The sequence below is a fragment of the Cervus elaphus genome, chromosome 30 (genome assembly GCF_910594005.1).
Source record: "Cervus elaphus chromosome 30, mCerEla1.1, whole genome shotgun sequence".
Taxonomy (NCBI): domain Eukaryota; kingdom Metazoa; phylum Chordata; class Mammalia; order Artiodactyla; family Cervidae; genus Cervus; species Cervus elaphus.
Window position 1 is genome coordinate 52,796,220 of NC_057844.1, and position 17,304 is coordinate 52,813,523.

The 17,304-nt window shown below is 41.1% G+C and overlaps 1 protein-coding gene across 1 annotated transcript in view; it reads right to left on the minus strand.

The window, feature by feature from the left end:
• The window catches only part of OBI1 (ORC ubiquitin ligase 1), a 40,050-nt gene extending 35,865 nt beyond the window's left edge, over window positions 1–4,185 (minus strand). The window contains exon 1 of the mRNA XM_043892096.1: window positions 3,822–4,185. Coding sequence (XP_043748031.1) covers window positions 3,822–3,893 — 72 coding nt within the window. The 5' untranslated portion in view covers window positions 3,894–4,185. The remainder of the gene's footprint in view (window positions 1–3,821) is intronic.
• Window positions 4,186–17,304: the final 13,119 nt, after the last annotated feature.

A 17,304-nucleotide genomic window follows, 5' to 3' on the forward strand; every position in this document is an offset into this window, starting at 1 on the left:
ATGAATTTAGTCACCAAGAGTTAGAATGCTAGGTTGCTAAGGTGTTACCTCTAGCCCTATGTTGGCAACCTTTTAAATCAATGATATGCATAGAAAGCAAAGCAAGAAGTCCTCCCTGAAAGAAGGGTTCTTTCCCATAGTATTCCCAGTAGAAAACAATCTAGCCTACTACTGGACACATCCTAAGAAAGCTAATTTCATTTCTGATTATTTTAGCCAGAAAGTTTCCATTTATATTAAGTATAAATCTTAATATAGTAGAGCTACAAAAAGTTTGATTTACTTCCAAACAAAAATATTTGAAATTATTTAATGATTTGCTCTCATGTCTGTTCACTCCAACACTATTCTGTTCCATCTATATTCCAACCTCAATTTCATATCCTTTCTAGCCGATTTCAAATACTTCAGTTTATGTATATTTATCTTAAAGGGTGGTGCCCGAATCTGGATTCATACTCAAGTGAGAAATAACTGGATATGCTATGTCACTGTTAAAGGGTATCAGAAGTCTAGTCGCTTGCCACTTCTCTTGAGAAACTCCTTTGTCCTTTGATTAAAACTAACTGCAGTCCACATCTGGCTGTCACTCGTGGCAAAACGCAGAGTCAGTCAATAAAACTATCACGTGCAACAATTTCTTTTCACAGCTTGAATCCTAATTGAAGAGATAAAAGCCTGGAATTATCTAGAGATAAACTGGTCTGTAGAATTCTGGCAGCAGTACCAAAATGTCACTTAACATATCCTGGGCTGGATCATTTCAGCTTGCTGGCCTACTAGCCCAAGGTACGGGAAAAAATTAAAGCAGAATAGGCCAGAAAGTGTTAGATATGAATTGTCCCACATGGTGTACTTCACCATTCCAGGTCACACGGAGCTCTTACTTACAATATTGGCAAGGTTGCTAAACACTGAACAGAGATAATCCAGCTTTAAGACTAAGGTAGAGCTGGGGGTGGCAAATGGAAAATGTTCAAACTTTTCAATTTTAAGTACATGTGTATTGAAAAGGCAAAGCATTAACCACATACATATTTGGGCTATCTCGACTACTGCTCCCTGCCATTCTTCCTCACCTTCACCCTCATTCCAAGCAGCAACTATCTTAACTCTTCAAATTCAAAGTCTTTCCCACCCCTGTTTTCCTTAAGTAATATGCATCTTTTTCTTTTTTTTAACAGTAACTCTTCAGGGATAATGGTCCCTAATTCTGTTGAAAAATAAAAAATGAAGACTTGTTAACTCTGTAAGGAACAAATGGCGAGAGCAGCAAAAGATGAGGCCTAGCCAGGAAGGACTTGAAGGCAGACTCCAGAGGTAGCCAGAAATGTCGGTATCAGGGAGATGGAAGGCTGTCTCCAGCACCCCATAAATACAGGTGTGGAGGAGGGGAGGCTGAGATCAGATTTGCTTTAACTACACAAAAGGCAACAGGAATATGGACAACAAAAATCAATGGATGTACTGTGGCAATTTCCAGACCAAACAGGTCCTACTCGTCTGGAAATGTAAATCTTCATCAAGTGAGTGTACTGGCCTCAGGAAGCAACTGGGAAGAGCAGGGACTGAAAAGGTTGGTTTCCTCATTTTTGAGGGTCTGTCTGCCTCAGTGCCCATAACAAAGGTTCACATTTCTTAAATGATAAGTGTCAAGATTCACGCTATGTAATGTATGTGTTTAGTCACTCAGCCATGTCCGACTCTTTGCGACCCCATGGACTGCAGCCTGCCAGGCTCCTCTGTCCACGGAGATTCTACAGGCAAGAGTACTGGTTGTTATGCCATCCTCCAGCGGATCTTTTCAACCCAGGGACTGAACCCAGGTCTCCCGCATTGTAGGTGGATTCTTTACTGTCTGAGCCACCAAGGAAGCCCTAATACTATTATTATTCCCACTGTACAGATAAGGAAACTGCCCTTAGGGACGTTAAGTAACTTGTATAAGTTAAGTAACTTGTATAGAATCAGTTAAGTGGAAGACCTGGATTAGAACTTAGTCTGAATACAGTACTCAGGGCGTCAACCAACTGCGCCTTTTTGTCTCCATAGTAGACGTAAGAAAATGTCTATTTACAAATCATTAACCTTTTGTTATTAGATTTAATTCTAATTAGGGATAAATACAGCTAACCAGTATAGGAGGGAAAAATTCACCAAAAGTGTCTGCTGTTATCAGCTGAGTTTTTGGATGTAACTTACTGAAGACACAAATGCTAAGAGAGGTTCAAATGCTGGAGACGCTATGCCTTAGTTTCCTTACCTGAAAAATGGGGAAACCAGCCCTACCTTTCTCATAGCACTGGTGACAGTGGTAAATGAAACAATAAAACGCATACAAAAGCATTCTGTAATCTGCAAATCACTACATTCTATTAGTTATCATTTTTGTTAAAACACAGAAAGCATAGGCGTGGAAAATCAACCAGGCAGAAGACATCTTTAACACTGCCTATTAACTAATAGAAACTAGATATAAAGTACACAACTACAACCAAGTGAAAATTATTTCCCAAGGATATTTTATCAGCCTTTTAACAGGCTACTGTTGCGAGTAAATTCACTCAGAAGTTAACTTGTGGAACTTCAGGTCAGGAGCCAAACGTAGACTGCAACAAACAGAAACATCTTCTCCTCCCAGCTACCAAGGTAGGCAGTAGTGGAAAGTGCCAAGCTCAAATAACCCTCCAAAGGCCATTCTTAAGCTCTCCAGTCAGAGCTGATCTAACGATCTCTATATCCTCTCACAGCATCTTTGCTATTTCCTTGGCATTTCATTCTGATGGATTATCAAGAGCTATCAGCTTCTCCCAAGCCTGACTTCCTACTACTTCCTGAACTCAGAAAATTCACATAGACTTAAAGCAGACGATTAGATGATCATACTGACTGGCACTCAAATGCTTGCTCCATGAAGTCTGTATTTCTTAACGCTATGCCTGTGGCTGCAGTTTCAGGGTGGGGCGTAAACACATCACATTCACACATATCCCACAAATGTATAATCAATTCACCGTGGCGCGGGGGGGGGGGGGGGTAAGTTTCTTTTGGACCTACATAGTAAAACAATATATTCTTTTAAAAACCGAACGGGAGGCACAAATGGAAATGAGAGGAGACAAACGCATGAGAACCTTCAAAACTCCGTTTCTAATTCAGAACTCATAACTTTCTCCACCTGGTTTCACAAACACCTCTTGCATCACAAGAGAGAGGGTATTCTACCTCGTGGCTGATCCGTTCTTGGAATTAAAGACCACATCTCCCATTCTAAACGTCATTCGGGGGTACTCACTATTTACTTTTTCAAATTTTGAACCCAGAGCAAAGGCCACTCTCAAGGCCGAGTGAAGTAAAGAAAATTATCTTGAAAATGGAAAAGCCTCCCCAGCCAGCACCGAAGGCCCAAGAACAAAACACTTTAGTTCGTGCAAAGGACGAAGGAACCGTCGCGAGGTTCCCAGAAAAAGTGATTTCAGGCGCGATGGGGTGGCACCGGGGGGGCGTCAATTGCGGGGATTCATTTCTGACCAGGCCTCCTTCGACGCCGAGTCACCCGGCTGAGGCCATCCTTCTTCCCCAACCCAGGCCGCTGTCATCTTCCTCCGAAAGGCGCACAGATGACCCCGTGAGTCCCGACGCGTCCCCTCTGTCCCCCGGGGACGCGGCCTCCCTGGCCAGAGGAGAACGCGGGGTCGGCGTCCTCACCCAGCCCGGCGCCTCGAGCCGCGTTGCCGCCGCACACCCAGCCAGCCCTGGGCTCCGGAGGGCCCCTGCACACCCAACCCCGATTAGGAGCCGTGTCAGGCATCACCCATTACCTTCCCCAAGCAGATGTGACATGTGATGGGCAGAGTGAGCGACAATGTAACGTTCTGCACGGTCTGAGCCATGGCAGCGTTCAGAATCCCGCCAACACGGAAGTCCCGCCGACCGCGGCTTCTCTCAGCGACTGAGGCCGCGCGAGGCCGGCTACGGCGGCCGGGCAGGGCCACGACGCGCCGGCCGCGGAAACGAAAACGCGCTTTCCCAACGGGCGGCCGCCGGCGTCTGGTCCCTTCCTCCTTTCCTTCCTTTTTAGTTCGAAAACAAACTTTCCTCGGTTGGGAAGCTGCAAGGATTCCTGAGAACGGGAAGGAAGGCTGGTTACTACGGGCGCCGAGGATCTTGAAAGTTTAAATGAAAGTTTGAATGGTAGCGAGAGGAGAGGAAGGATGCGGAAAGGCGATTTGAAATCCCAGAATCTTTCCCGGAAGATGGGGAGTTGGGGGAGAGTTTTCCGCCTAAAGATTAAACCTGACAGTCTGGAAACGCGGCGCAGTCAAAAACGGAAGAGGAAAGATATTGTCTCTACGTTTAAATTTTTCCAAACAACTTCGTGCGCTCAGCTCTCTTTACATTCTTTAATGATGTAATGTCATCTTAAAAACGACACGGGGTGATTATCTCATTTGTTTCAGAAACGTTTTGGGTACATTAATCGCTGCTTTCCGTGAAGACATGCTTTCACTGTTGGTTCTCCTATAGTTTCTATCTGAAAGAGACTTAACGATCAGAGCCGTGGACTGTGATTTACACCCACATGTGAGAAAGCTGCTAATAGTGTGAACCATCCACACTCCCTACAGCAGTCCCACAAGCGTTTAATTCTTCATTTCAGGCGCCTGGCTGGGAATGAAATGTACCACTAGGCTGTTAAGCTCTGAAGAAGAATGTGAGGCTATAAGTTAGCACTTCCTACCAATGAAAACAAAACTCTAAAAGTTCCTAAGTAAATCTTGAGTATAAATAACAGATTTGGAGTTTAACTGCAATATAAGTAAGGAAGAGCCAATGTGATCAATTTATGTAAACAAGTGCAACCTGTGAACAAGGAGATTTAGAAACAAAACTGTAACTATTTTTAGTACTCTTTTTGCAGGGGAGAGCGGTATAATTACAAGAAGCAATCTCATGGACAAAAGAAAGGGATTCTGCAGCTGGACTGCAAGGTAGAAATCCCAGCCTGAACAAATTCCTGGCTCTACGGGCTTTTATTTGTTTAACTATTGTTTAACCCCTCTGCTTCTTAGCTTCCTCATTGGTGTAGCGTGTGTGTGTGTGTGTGTGTGTGTGTGTGTGTGATGAATGAGGTCAATATGTTTACTATCACCTCTATAAAAAGAACAGATCATAATGAGATTGGAGGAGGCAGTTCCAGTTAAAAATCGACTCACAAGTGACAGAATTCTTCCAAACAGCTCAGTAACTTAATTTCCTGAGAATTGGAGACCATCCCAGTGTGCTTGGAATTGGCGATCTGGGCAAAATAGTCACATTGTTTGTTTAAACTGGCCACTTTTCCAGAAAGCCTGGGCTAAAAGTCATCTGGTTTGGCTATTTTCTGGCTGTTTGAAGTCATATTCAATGGGGTCTAGGCTTCACATGTTTTGCTAATGCATCTTTCATATTCCTGGCTGTAGGTTAAGGCTTAAGAAAGAGAAAGATCTAGGTCATTACCTATTGTCATTCAAGGTTTGCCTTTTCCCCATCTTACTGTATTCTTCCTTGTCCTGTTGTCACCTTGCTTAAACCTATCATGGTGTTTTAGTACCTATCATTCCCACAATCTTGAGTGGGATGAAGGGCTGAGATTATTCTGTCTTTCCCACCGATCCCTGGAGACTATGCAGTAGGAAGATATGTTGAAGATAATCTAAAAAAAAAAATTTTTTTCCAAAGCTACTAGGGAAAGTTCACTTCTTATTAATCATCCTGATGATTGGTGTTAATACTGTCACAAAAATATATTTAGAAAATAAAAACCTGCCTTTTAAGTAGAATGATAAAGTGAAAATGTTCGTCACTCAGTCATGTCTGACTCTTTGCAACCACGTGGACTGTAGCCCAACAGGCTTCTCTGTCCATGGAATTCTCCAGGCAAGAACACTGGAGTGGATAGCCATTCCCTTCTCCAGGGGATCTTCCTGATCCAGGGACTGAACTTGGGTCTCCCACATTGCAGGCAGATTCTTTACATGTGAGCCACCAGGGAAGCCCAGAAGGTTTAAACCTAGACCTTTCCCAACAGCCCTTCCCACGTTAACCATCATCATCATAGCTTCTGAATGCCCTTCTAGTGCTCTGACCATGTAGCTGTTTCCGTGCTAACTTTATTGCATTTTATTATAGTTGTTTATGTGCTTGCCCCCACAACAGTTTCTTGAAGTCTGGGATTGTATTCAATTTATCTCATATCTAGTACTGAGTGACTAGTCCACAAACCATAATATTTTCATTAGCCACAAACTAACTTTATGAGAGACCCAGCTACCTTAAGTATTCTAAACTGTTTTACATTGTGCTAATTATAAGCATAATAAGAATCATCTTGAAAATGATGCCATTTGTAAATATATAAAATAATGAGCAAAAGTTCCCCTAGCCTTATGCTTCACTTCTCGATCCTGTGTGGTAATCACTATTAACATTCTGTAATATATCTTTACATTTTCTTTCATATATTACTGTGTGTATAAGCACAGATAGGATCATACCATAACATACCTGCTCTGCTCACTAATGCTTTGTAGATAAGTAACACACACACACACACACACACACACACATATCTGAGTAATACTGTTGGCAATATAGGCTGATTAGGACTTTCTCTAGGTCCAGATTGATTCCAGGTCAATCCCCAGGCTTTGCTTTAAATAATGCAAATGCTTTAAGGCCAGGAACTCATTCTTCCCTCTGCCCCATGAAAGGCATTTCTCTTTTTTGACAAATCATATTCTAAACAGACATTGTATGGCCCAAATCATTAAATAGTGTTGCTATTATGTTAATAGGCAAGAGTACATGGCTCATTAACTTTCTGCTCAATTTCTTTCTCAACTTCTTTATGGCCCCATGAAGCATCCTGTGACCTGAGAAGTTTGATCAGATACAATACCTGGAATGAGCTAAAGCCCCCCAGATCCTTAGAATTATAAATTTTTAGAACTTGGAAGGATCTTTAGGGGTTTATATGCAGGCCTTTCCTTTTACAAATGGGGAAATCAAGACCCAGATAAAATAAATTACCAGGTAACAGTGGAAGAAAAACTAAGTCCTAGATTGCACTTAGACTCTTTGAGATTGTTGGCTAAATGCCTTAGTGTAAGTGCAAAATGTATTATTATTAATAAAGTAGTTCAGTAATAAAAAGTCAGTCATAATAGAATTTCTTTGCTAAGAAAACCATCAAATAGCCATGGAACACCTTTTACCCCTTGTTTAAATCAGATTCATTTTTATGATAAATTATTTAAAAGCAAGTTAAAAAAAATATAAAATCTTAAGTGCTATTAAAAATTGATTAGGAATGCATTATTCTTTCATTGACCCAGTTCAGATTGTTTTTTAATTTTTTTGGTCAAAGCTAATAAATTTGAGTAGATGTTTCAGACGTTTTGTAATCATTTGGTCATCAGTCAATTAATCACAACTTCATAAATATTGATTTCAGATTACGTTTATTTTTCATTCCTGAAGAAGATCTTTTTTTCCCCCTTGGTTTTAAATTTATACACCCCCACTTGGATTGTGGTTAACACTGAGAAAACTCATAAAAGTTGGATTAAAAATTAATCAGAGGTGCTGGCCCAATTGTGTGGATGTCAAGCATGGTGCCATCTTCTCATGGACTGGAAATTCTGAGCTAAAATGTCTCAAGATGGTGTCATGAAAGATGCTTGTTACTACAGCAGACAGAGGAACTTAGGTTTTCTTCCACAGTGGTTTTTTGTTGCTGTCTTCTTGCCATTTTTCTTTTTAGAATAGATGTTGGAAGTTAGCATTCAGTCATCTAATGTATTTTTATTTAAAACATTACAGAAGACTAACTCAAAGTTCATCTCATGGAGCTTACATTCTAGTAGAAAAGTTGCAGTTACACTGCATTGGCTTAGAACCAAATCCTGGCCTCTTGAGTAGCATTTGAGGTTTTAATACTGAATTTGCTCATCAAATTTGTATGTAATCACAATATAAATGATCACAGAATAAGTAAACAAATGTAATTAGTTGTTATTCCACCAACATTTAAATACTTTTTATGTGCCAGGCACTGAAGTAAGAGCTGGGTAGACAGCTGTAAATCAGACAGTGTCCCTGCCTGTATTTATTCATTCAACAAATTATTGATTATCAGTGATATGCCAGCCCCTGTACTATTAATGAGTCACTTTATAAATGGGAGTACCGAGTCCAAGTCTTCTATTCTAATGTAAAAATGTCTGTTTCGACAGTGATTTCTCTTCTGGGTGTTCTCATGGTTGGTTAGCTCCTGGCATTATGATGTAACAAGTTATAATTTTTAATATTTTTAAATGTTGCAAATTGGGTGGTTGTTTTAAATCAGGTAATTTTTTTAAAGAATATTTTAGTTCCACCTAAGGCTAAGAGGTACTTCACAAATGTTTGTTGAATACTGAAGAATAAATGTAAGAAATATTACCTCCAGGCAAAACAGGAATCACAGGACAGAGAGGTTGTAGAACTTGCCAGAGTAGCAGAATAGGGACCCCAGCTCCAAGATCCTGGCTGGTTTGACTTTAGGGTGCGCCACAGGGACTCCCCTGGCAGTCCAATGGTTAAGATTCCATGCTTCTGTTACCAAAAGAATGTGGAGTCCAACTGCTTGCCACTCAAAAGCCAATAAACAGTCCAGGTTGGTGGAAAGGAAAGTTTACTTTATTTCAGATGCTGGCAACTGGTGTTGGGGGATGATGAACGCCTGTCCAAAGGCTGACTGCCCCCACTGACAGAGGGGAACAGCTTTTATAGATGGAAGGAGGAGGCTACAATGCAGAAACAGTGTAGTCACCTCTGACAGCTTCAGACTGATCATCACTGGTCTGACTAGCATCATCTTGATTGTTTTATGTACAGTTAATTTTCAGTTCCAGGGTGAGTTTATTTCCATTTCTTTGAGGCTAGTTCTCAGAATTGTGGCAGCTTATGTCATGGGTATAGTTTGGTCATCATGTAGTTAACTTCTTCTACCTGGTGTTTCAGTAGCTATAAGATAGCTCATAGTATATGGCTCAGAATATTACCTATAGCCCTTGAGAAGGAACGTAAAGGTCCTTGACTATGCTTAATGACCACATTATCATTATTTGGTCTCCTTTGACTGTTTTCTTTTGTTTCTGCATTTTTCATTCCTCTGATTAAATTTATTCTTTGAATAAAGTTTCCCACAGATAAAAGGCAGGCAAAGGATATGGTGGGGTGGAGCTGGGGGTGGGGAAAGGACTATAGGGTCCTGCTCTGTTTTACTTGCACTGCAAGGGGCGCGGATTCCATCCCTGGTCAGGGAACTAAGATCCCACATGCCATATGGCATAGCCGAAAAATAAATACTTTTTAAAAAGAAATTAAAAAAAAAAAAAACTTTTAAAAAACTGTTAAAGATGCCTGACAGATAACAATCTTTTCTTCTTGCCCTTAGTTTAGGTGTGAGCAGTCTTTCCAAAGTGAGATTCTTAGAACTCATAGGAACTCAAAGTTCCTATGGAACTCAAAGCTAGGATGCCGTTCATCCTATTTACTGAAGCCTTACAATTAACTGCATTCCACCTCTGAGTACCTCTTAGCAAAGACATCCTGCACTTGGCCGTAGAGTCCTCAGTAGCTGGCTGGTGTCTTGCAGAGTGGCTTTACCTCTTTTAGGTAAAGCATCAACATCCTCTTTACACACTCAACATTCCCAGTCATTGTTTTAGCAGTTGAATCATTTATTACAAATGTTATTTAAAATATAGCTTCATTTCCCCACATCACCAGCCTCAACTCTTTGATCTATAACTTCTTTTTCTTTTCCCCCTCACTCCATTCATGTAGCTGACCAACTCTATGACCAAATCTTAAGTCTCACCTCATAAGTATCTCATGATACTGCTTCTGTCTGTTTCAGCCTCCTTATAATCCTCTTGCCTTTCAGATGCTTGATCACTTATGATCTATATCCACCAGTTTTTGTACCTCATGCATTTAGTCTGCCAACTATTATTTCACACCTATAGTGGATGACTTGGAGGGGGGCATGGCAACCCACTCCAGTATTCTTGCCAGGAGAATCCCCATGAACAGAAGAGCCTGCTGGGCTACTGCCCATGGGGTTGCAAAGCATTGGACATGACTGAGCGACTAAGCACACAGCACAGTGAATCAAGCACTGTGACAGATGCTAAAGTTAAGAAGCTGAAAGACAAGAGCAGCCCCATCCTGGTGAAAGTTACTTTCTAATGCAGGAAGTTGTCAATTATACACTGAGTTAATTCCTACAGGAGGTGAGAGGGAGAGCACCCAGCTGAGCCACATGCAGAGGCATACAAACCTCTGTGGGGCTCTACATGTTTGGAAAAATCTCTTCATAACTAAACTGGAGGCCCCTGAGCATGAGGAATCCTGCATTGTCCATATGTGACACAGCACACAGTGGGTCTAGCAGATGATGGTTTACTGATTGGCTGTCTATCCCCCTTTATGCTCTGTGTCTCTCTATATATTTATATAGCACCATTTTTTAAATGTGTATTAATTTATTTGAGCTGTTGTTCTAAGGATTAGAAAGGACAATTGTATGTGTGTTTGTATGTGTATGTATTCTTACCCAAGAAGAGTGTTTTCAAATCGTCATACAAATGAAACAGCGGGATCTGTCTGGAAGGGCAAGTCTCTGGGCAGGATAGCTGTGCAGTAAACTAGTGCAATGGCCTCTTCTGCTACCCAGCATGTAAATTCAATTTAGAGGAAAAGGTGCAGCCACATCACAGAATGGGCTTCCCAGGTGGTTCAGTGGGTGAAGAATTTGCTGACAATGCGGGAGACGCAAACAGCTGTAAGTCCGATCCCCTGGAGGAGGAAATGGCAACCCACTTCAGTGTTCTTGCCTGGAGAATCCCATGGACAGAAGAGTCTGGAGGGCTACGGTCCACAGTGTCGCAAAGAGTCGGACATGATTGAAGTGACTGAGCACGCATGCACATCATAGAATAGGTCATAGATGATATTTTCTCACAAACAGCTGGGGGATCATGGCATAAAAGTGCCTTTCTTTCACTCTTACCCCACCAACTGCTTCCATGGTTGTTACCCTCCCTTAGAGAGTGCTGTCCTCTACTTCCAGAACCTTGACATGGCCTCCAGAGGGACAGTAGGCTCCTTCCTAGTAGTTAGTTTGATGACCATTCAAAGAAAGCATGAAATTTTATGATCCCTTTAGAGCTATCACATACACAAAACAATTTTGAAATTGTCATTTTTCGCGTATCTGTTCAGTCGGTACTTACCAGACTCACCTTAATCAAATTCATGGACACTGAAACAAGAAGAATGCAGTCATGGAACTACAAAGAGACAAAGCTCTTTCCGATGACTTGTAGCTTGCATGTAGTGATCATTGCTTCAGGAGGATGAAGAGTTTGGAGGGACCTTGTTCCCAGCTATGGAATCCTGGCGAGATAGTCACCAGAAAGCTATCTTAAAAAAAAAAAAAAAATCTAATTGGAGGAGAATTGCTTTACAATGTTGTATTGGTTTCTGCTCTATAACAACTTGAATCAGCCATAAGTATACATTTATATATCTCCTCCTGAAAAAGTTTCTCTGATCTTTGGAATCAGAGGCTGTCCTTACTGGACCAGGTAGGATACACAGACACTGCTGATGAGTCTCTGTGCCTTGGAGTCTTGGCACTGCTGTCCCTCTTTAGTGACTTATTTGTCCTGTTGATGTGCCATTACTACTGATTAGCTGCAGCGGATCTCTGCTTCCAGTCACCTCTGAGGCCCTCTGCCTTCTGAAAGTGGATATGCCAGAGGTGCACATTGAACTTTCAGAGGGTGGCCTGGTCTTTGGGACAGATAACTTATCACCCACAGGTGTAAGAAGTACCTTTTGGGGGTCAAGAGGCTGGACCACTGAACTTTTTGTCTTTTATTTAAGATTCCTCAGTATATTAAAAAATGAAAAAAAAAACCTCCAAAATTGTTATCACAAATGCTGTCATGTATTTTGAATATTGACATTTAACAAATTACTTCCTTTAGCATTGTTGTTGTTCAATTGCTAAGTTGTGTCCAACTCTTTGCAACACCATGGACTGCAGCATTCCAGGCTTCCCTGTCCTTCGCCATCTCCTAACTCATGTCCATTGAGTCAGTGATGCCATCCAAACATCACGTCCTCTGTCAACCATTCTCCTCTTGCCCTCAGTCTTTCCCAACATCAGGGTCTTTTCCAATGAGTCAGCTCTTCATATCAGGTAGCCAAAATATTGGAGCTTCAGCTTTAGCACCACTCCTTCCAATGAATATTCAGGGTTTATTTCCTTTAGGATTGACTGGTTTGATCTCCTTGCAGTCCAAAGGGCTCTCAAAAGTCTTCTCCAGCACCACAGTTTGAAAGCATCGTTTGTTCATCCTATGGCATCAGTTGTTCATCCTTTAGAATGAAATATACCAAATCCTTCATGGCAAAATAAAATACAGTGTAAGTACTTTCTCATTGACCAAAATAACTAGAAGTTTCATCCTATAATCTTAATTCTTGGCATTAAAGGCAGTGTTAACTGGTAAAAGTTTGGTTTGTTTCTGTCTTCAATCCATGGGTCGCATCCCCATTAGCGGGCCATGAAATCAATCAGTAAGTGAAAAGCAGGGAAACCAAAGTATAAAGATCTCCTTTACCCTCTTACCCCCCAAACCAGGATGAATTGGCTGAAATTTTTTACCTGGGATTTGTGTTTGTCCCATTTCTAGACCACAAGCCCTTGGTAATTTATACTGATTTTTTCCCCTTTTCCCATTCTGTCACCTTCAGCTCCATCTGTCTTAGTTGCAGCCAACACATTGAGAAACTTTCAACAGAGGAGAACAGAATATAAATACACAAAGCTTTGCCTGTGGTAATGGTGTTATTTTGTGCTGGGTTGTGATGCAAAGTAGATAGTTCTAACTGTGGTTTATACTAAAAATGTTAAGAGAATGAACTATTATCTTGATATACAAATTTAGGCTGAATGATGGATGTTTCTTTTTAATATCATCAGTGTGTATAAGATGAAGTCTTTAGATTCTGAGATAACACTGCAAGTCAATATTTGAGTCATCTGATAAATGAAGCTTCTCATCCTTGCCCTGCTAAGCAAGAAGGTCATTTGCAACCCAAAGGGGCTTTGATGGAAACTTTCTTTTCCTGTTCCCATCCCCTCCTCCTCTGACCCCTCCTCCAAATTTAGTAATCTCTAAATAAATAAGAAATCATCTCAATTGCATTGCTTTAACTTTGCAGAAACTGAGGAGAAGCAAAAGGAAAAGGTTTGACTTTCACCATCATTTCCTTCACAGACATGTAACTCTGACAGAGCTGCAAAGAGTAACCCAATGAGAATGGTGGTCTAGCCCAACAGACATTTCTGGAAAGTGTCAGATGTGTTCCTTACAACCGTGATAGACAGCCCTTCATTCTTCCTGTTTTATAGCTGGAAAATCAAGGTTCAGAGAGGTAGCAAAACTACACAGCTGTTAAATGCTATAAATAGTTTTTGTCTCATATTTCAGTGGCTGTTCATTTAACAATCATTTGTCGAGGATGTCCAGTGTTCCAGAAAACATGTCTTATGCTTGGAGGATATTAAATTGAATGAGACATGGGATCTGCCCTCTAGGAGCTTGAATCACCCTGGGGTTAAAGATACATTTAAAACTTGATCAAATGTAGTTGGTTAAGACAGCCGTAATAACCAGAATAATGGCGCACTTATTCTGAGCCCAGTAGGAGGTCACACCCTTGTGGGGACCTTGAGGAGAAAGTCTTTTCAGCGTAGGGATTAGGGAAGTTTTTCCATCCCCAGGAAAGGACAGTTAGAATATCTAGCAGTCGTAGGGAACAGCAAGGCCCCTCAGAACAATGGGAACTATGGGTGCAGAGGAATTCTCGGTAAGAGAGAACCTTCTTGTTAACAGGATGTGCGGAAAAGGGCAGCAGGGTGCAACCCATCAGAACCCAAGGGGGCCTTCCCTGTCCACATCCTCTGCTGTAGCTCCTCTCTGAAGTACCCAGATAAAAGTATCACATGCATATTTCATGAGTTTTTCAGATGCTAAAAAACAACTGCCAAGTGGAGGAAGTCGACTACATGACAATCGGGAGCACATAGCCCTCAGACCTTCTGGCACTTCCCATTGTTACCATTACTATTGACCTCTGTGACAGTGCCCTGTGACCTCATGCATGCTTGCATGGTCAGTCGTGTCTCATTCTTTGCAACTCCAAGGACTGTAGTCTGCCAGGCTTCTCTGTGCATGGGATTTCCCAGGCAAGAAGACTGGAATGGGTTGCCATTTTCTCCTTCAGGGGATCTTCCCAACCCAGGGATCCAACTGGTATCTCCTGCATTGGCTGGCTGATTCTTTACCCCTGAGCCACCTGGGAAGCCTGTGACCTCACCATCAACCAATCAGAGAATTGACCAGGAGCTGATCACATACCCCACACCACCCCCTCCTTATTTGGCCTTTGAAGATGCTTTCCTGAAACCCTTGGAGGAGTCTCAGGGGTTTTTTGAGCATAAATCCTGCGTTCTTCTCAGATGGCCCTGTGATAAACTTTTCTCTGTTCCAAACTCCACCATCTCGATTTGTTTGGCTTCACTGTTCATCAGGCTCAGGAACTTGTCTTTAGTAACAAGGATTGTACCAGAATTTCTAGCTTGCACGACAAAGGTAAGGAGTGGAATATGCACTATGACTGAATTTTATAATTTACTCAATTTTCAGCATTGTGGTCCTCGGTACTCTCTGCCTGGAAGAATGAACACTTTCCAAACTACTAGGTTTGTGTGCATGCTAAGTAAGTCACTTCAGTCATGTCCGACTCTTTGTGACCCCATGGACTGTAGCCTGCCAAGCTCTTCTGTCCATGAGATTCTCCAGGCAAGAATACTGGAGTGGGTTGCTATTTCCTCCTCCAGAAGATCTTCCCAATCCAGGGATCCAACCTACATCTCTTACACCTCCTGCTTTAGCAGGCAAGTTCTTTACCACTAATGTTGTCATAAATAAATAAGTTGTGGGCAAAGTTGATGTAATGAAAATCAGGTTTTTAAAAAAATTGTTGCAGGAATTTATTTTAGAAAAGCAGAGTATAACTTGGGACACTTCTATATGCAAACCTCTCCGTGAAGGACTCTTATCTCTTTGTTTCAAATCTATACAAGGATTAAAAAACAGATTAGTGAACTAGGACAGTTCAGTTTTAGAAAGTTTATATAGATATGGGAGACCAATGCATTCAGTGGAGAGTGGAGAGTAGACAAGTCTTTACCAGAAGATCCAGTCTTTTTGAACGATAACAGGATACTGTTAAAAATAAAATTTAAATTTATCCAAGTTTCAAGGGATATGTCACTATTTTGGCAGTTCTACCATTATTTGGATAGAGGTGCAAGAGGTGAAATACCATCGTACTCTTTAAAGTACAAAAGCACAAGTCTTTGGGAGTCAAAGCACGTGCTAAGTGGAAAATTTTTAAATTATTGCCTAAAGCCTTTTTTTAAGCTGGTGAAAATGTTTTATTAGAATATTCCATGCTTTTTAGGGGAATGTGGAGGCAGTGTTCTAGAAGAAGAAAGCAAGGCAGGAAGGAAATGTATACAAATTCATACTGTGTGTGTGCTATATACACACCCTACCTCATACACACCTCCCTTCACATACCTGTATAACTGACATCTCTCATAGTGAGTTCAAACAACCAGAAAGCTCAGATAATCAGTATCAATACTACACAATTATAATTGAAATTCTTTATGATGAATCCATGACTCTGAAGAATCCTGAGATGCCTCTGGGATCCTCAAGGGTATATTAAATTATGTCAAGGTCAATATTCTTGTTAATTATATTTTATTATATTATTTAAATATTGGTTATCCTTCCATGTTATACATTGTTGCTCTTATTTGAGCTAAATAGTTAATTAACTATGTTTTAATTTGCTGTGTGTGAATATTTGTGAAAAAAAGGTGCTAACATGCACATTTAATTTCATAACTGGTCTTCAATGGTAGCTGCAAATGTGGTACTCAATAAAACATACCTTTGATATAAAAAGACTATAACCTAGATGCCCTTCTACTGCCTTATTTATACAATTGCTTCTACATTAAATTTTTGGGACATTTGGTTGGAAAAAAGGGTTTCATTGGTTTATGAAAAAAATTGACAATGAGTTCTTTTTGTCCCCTCCTTTAGGGCTTAGTTCCCAAGTTTTTGTCCTCTCACTGTGTCTGTCTGTATTTGTTCCAAGTTCTGATCTTCAGTGATAATGCTTGGTTTGAAAGAGCCATCTCTGGGCAATCAACACTTACCAGAATGTGCTCCCTAATTCTCTCTAGATTTGTATTCAGAGTAAGCGAGATTGGGTATTTAGGTTAGAGCACCGGTCCTTTTGCAGCCATCTCCTCACGCCCAGCCCCAATCGATAGGGATGATTTTTAGGATGATAGTAATGCTCAGCTTACAGGATTCCACTTACTGGATTCCAGTCACTGTTAAGAGCTTTAAGTGCTTCTATTCATTTAATTCTGGGGACAGCCCTATAAGATTGTTACTATTTCACTTTTGAAAAAACTGAAGTGCATTCATTTGTTTAAAAAATGCACATTGAAGTCATACCATGGACCAGGAGCTCATCCAGGTTTGGGTCCACAGCAATGAATACAATAGACACAAAATCTCTACCTTCTCAGAGATTACAGTCTGGCAGAGGTTCAGAGAGATTTGGAAACCCTGTTTAAGGTAGGACAGTTACTACAGGACATTGGGCGTGTACTCTAACCCCTGCTTCAACATTGTTTTGTCAGCTTTGTAAGTTTCACAGGGAACCTCAATCTATGGTGACTTTGGACTTTAAGTCAACATGTTACAGAATCGAGACTTCCCTGGGAGTCTGGTGGTTAAGAACCCACCTGGCAACGCAGGAGATGTGGGTTTGATTCCTGGCCAGGAAACTAGGATCCCACTTGCCATGGGGCAACTAAGCCACGTATTGCAACTACTAACCACAACTAGAGTCTGCAAGCCACAAGATCCTGTGTGATGCAACTAAGACCCAGAGTGTCACAACTAAGACTCGACACAGCCAAATCGGTAAAGAAATGTTTTAAAACAGAAAACAAAATTGTTGCAGAATCTATTTGGTTCAGCAAATATTGCTGACTGCCTGCCAGTCATGGGCTCCTCTGTCCATGGAATTCTCCAGGACAGA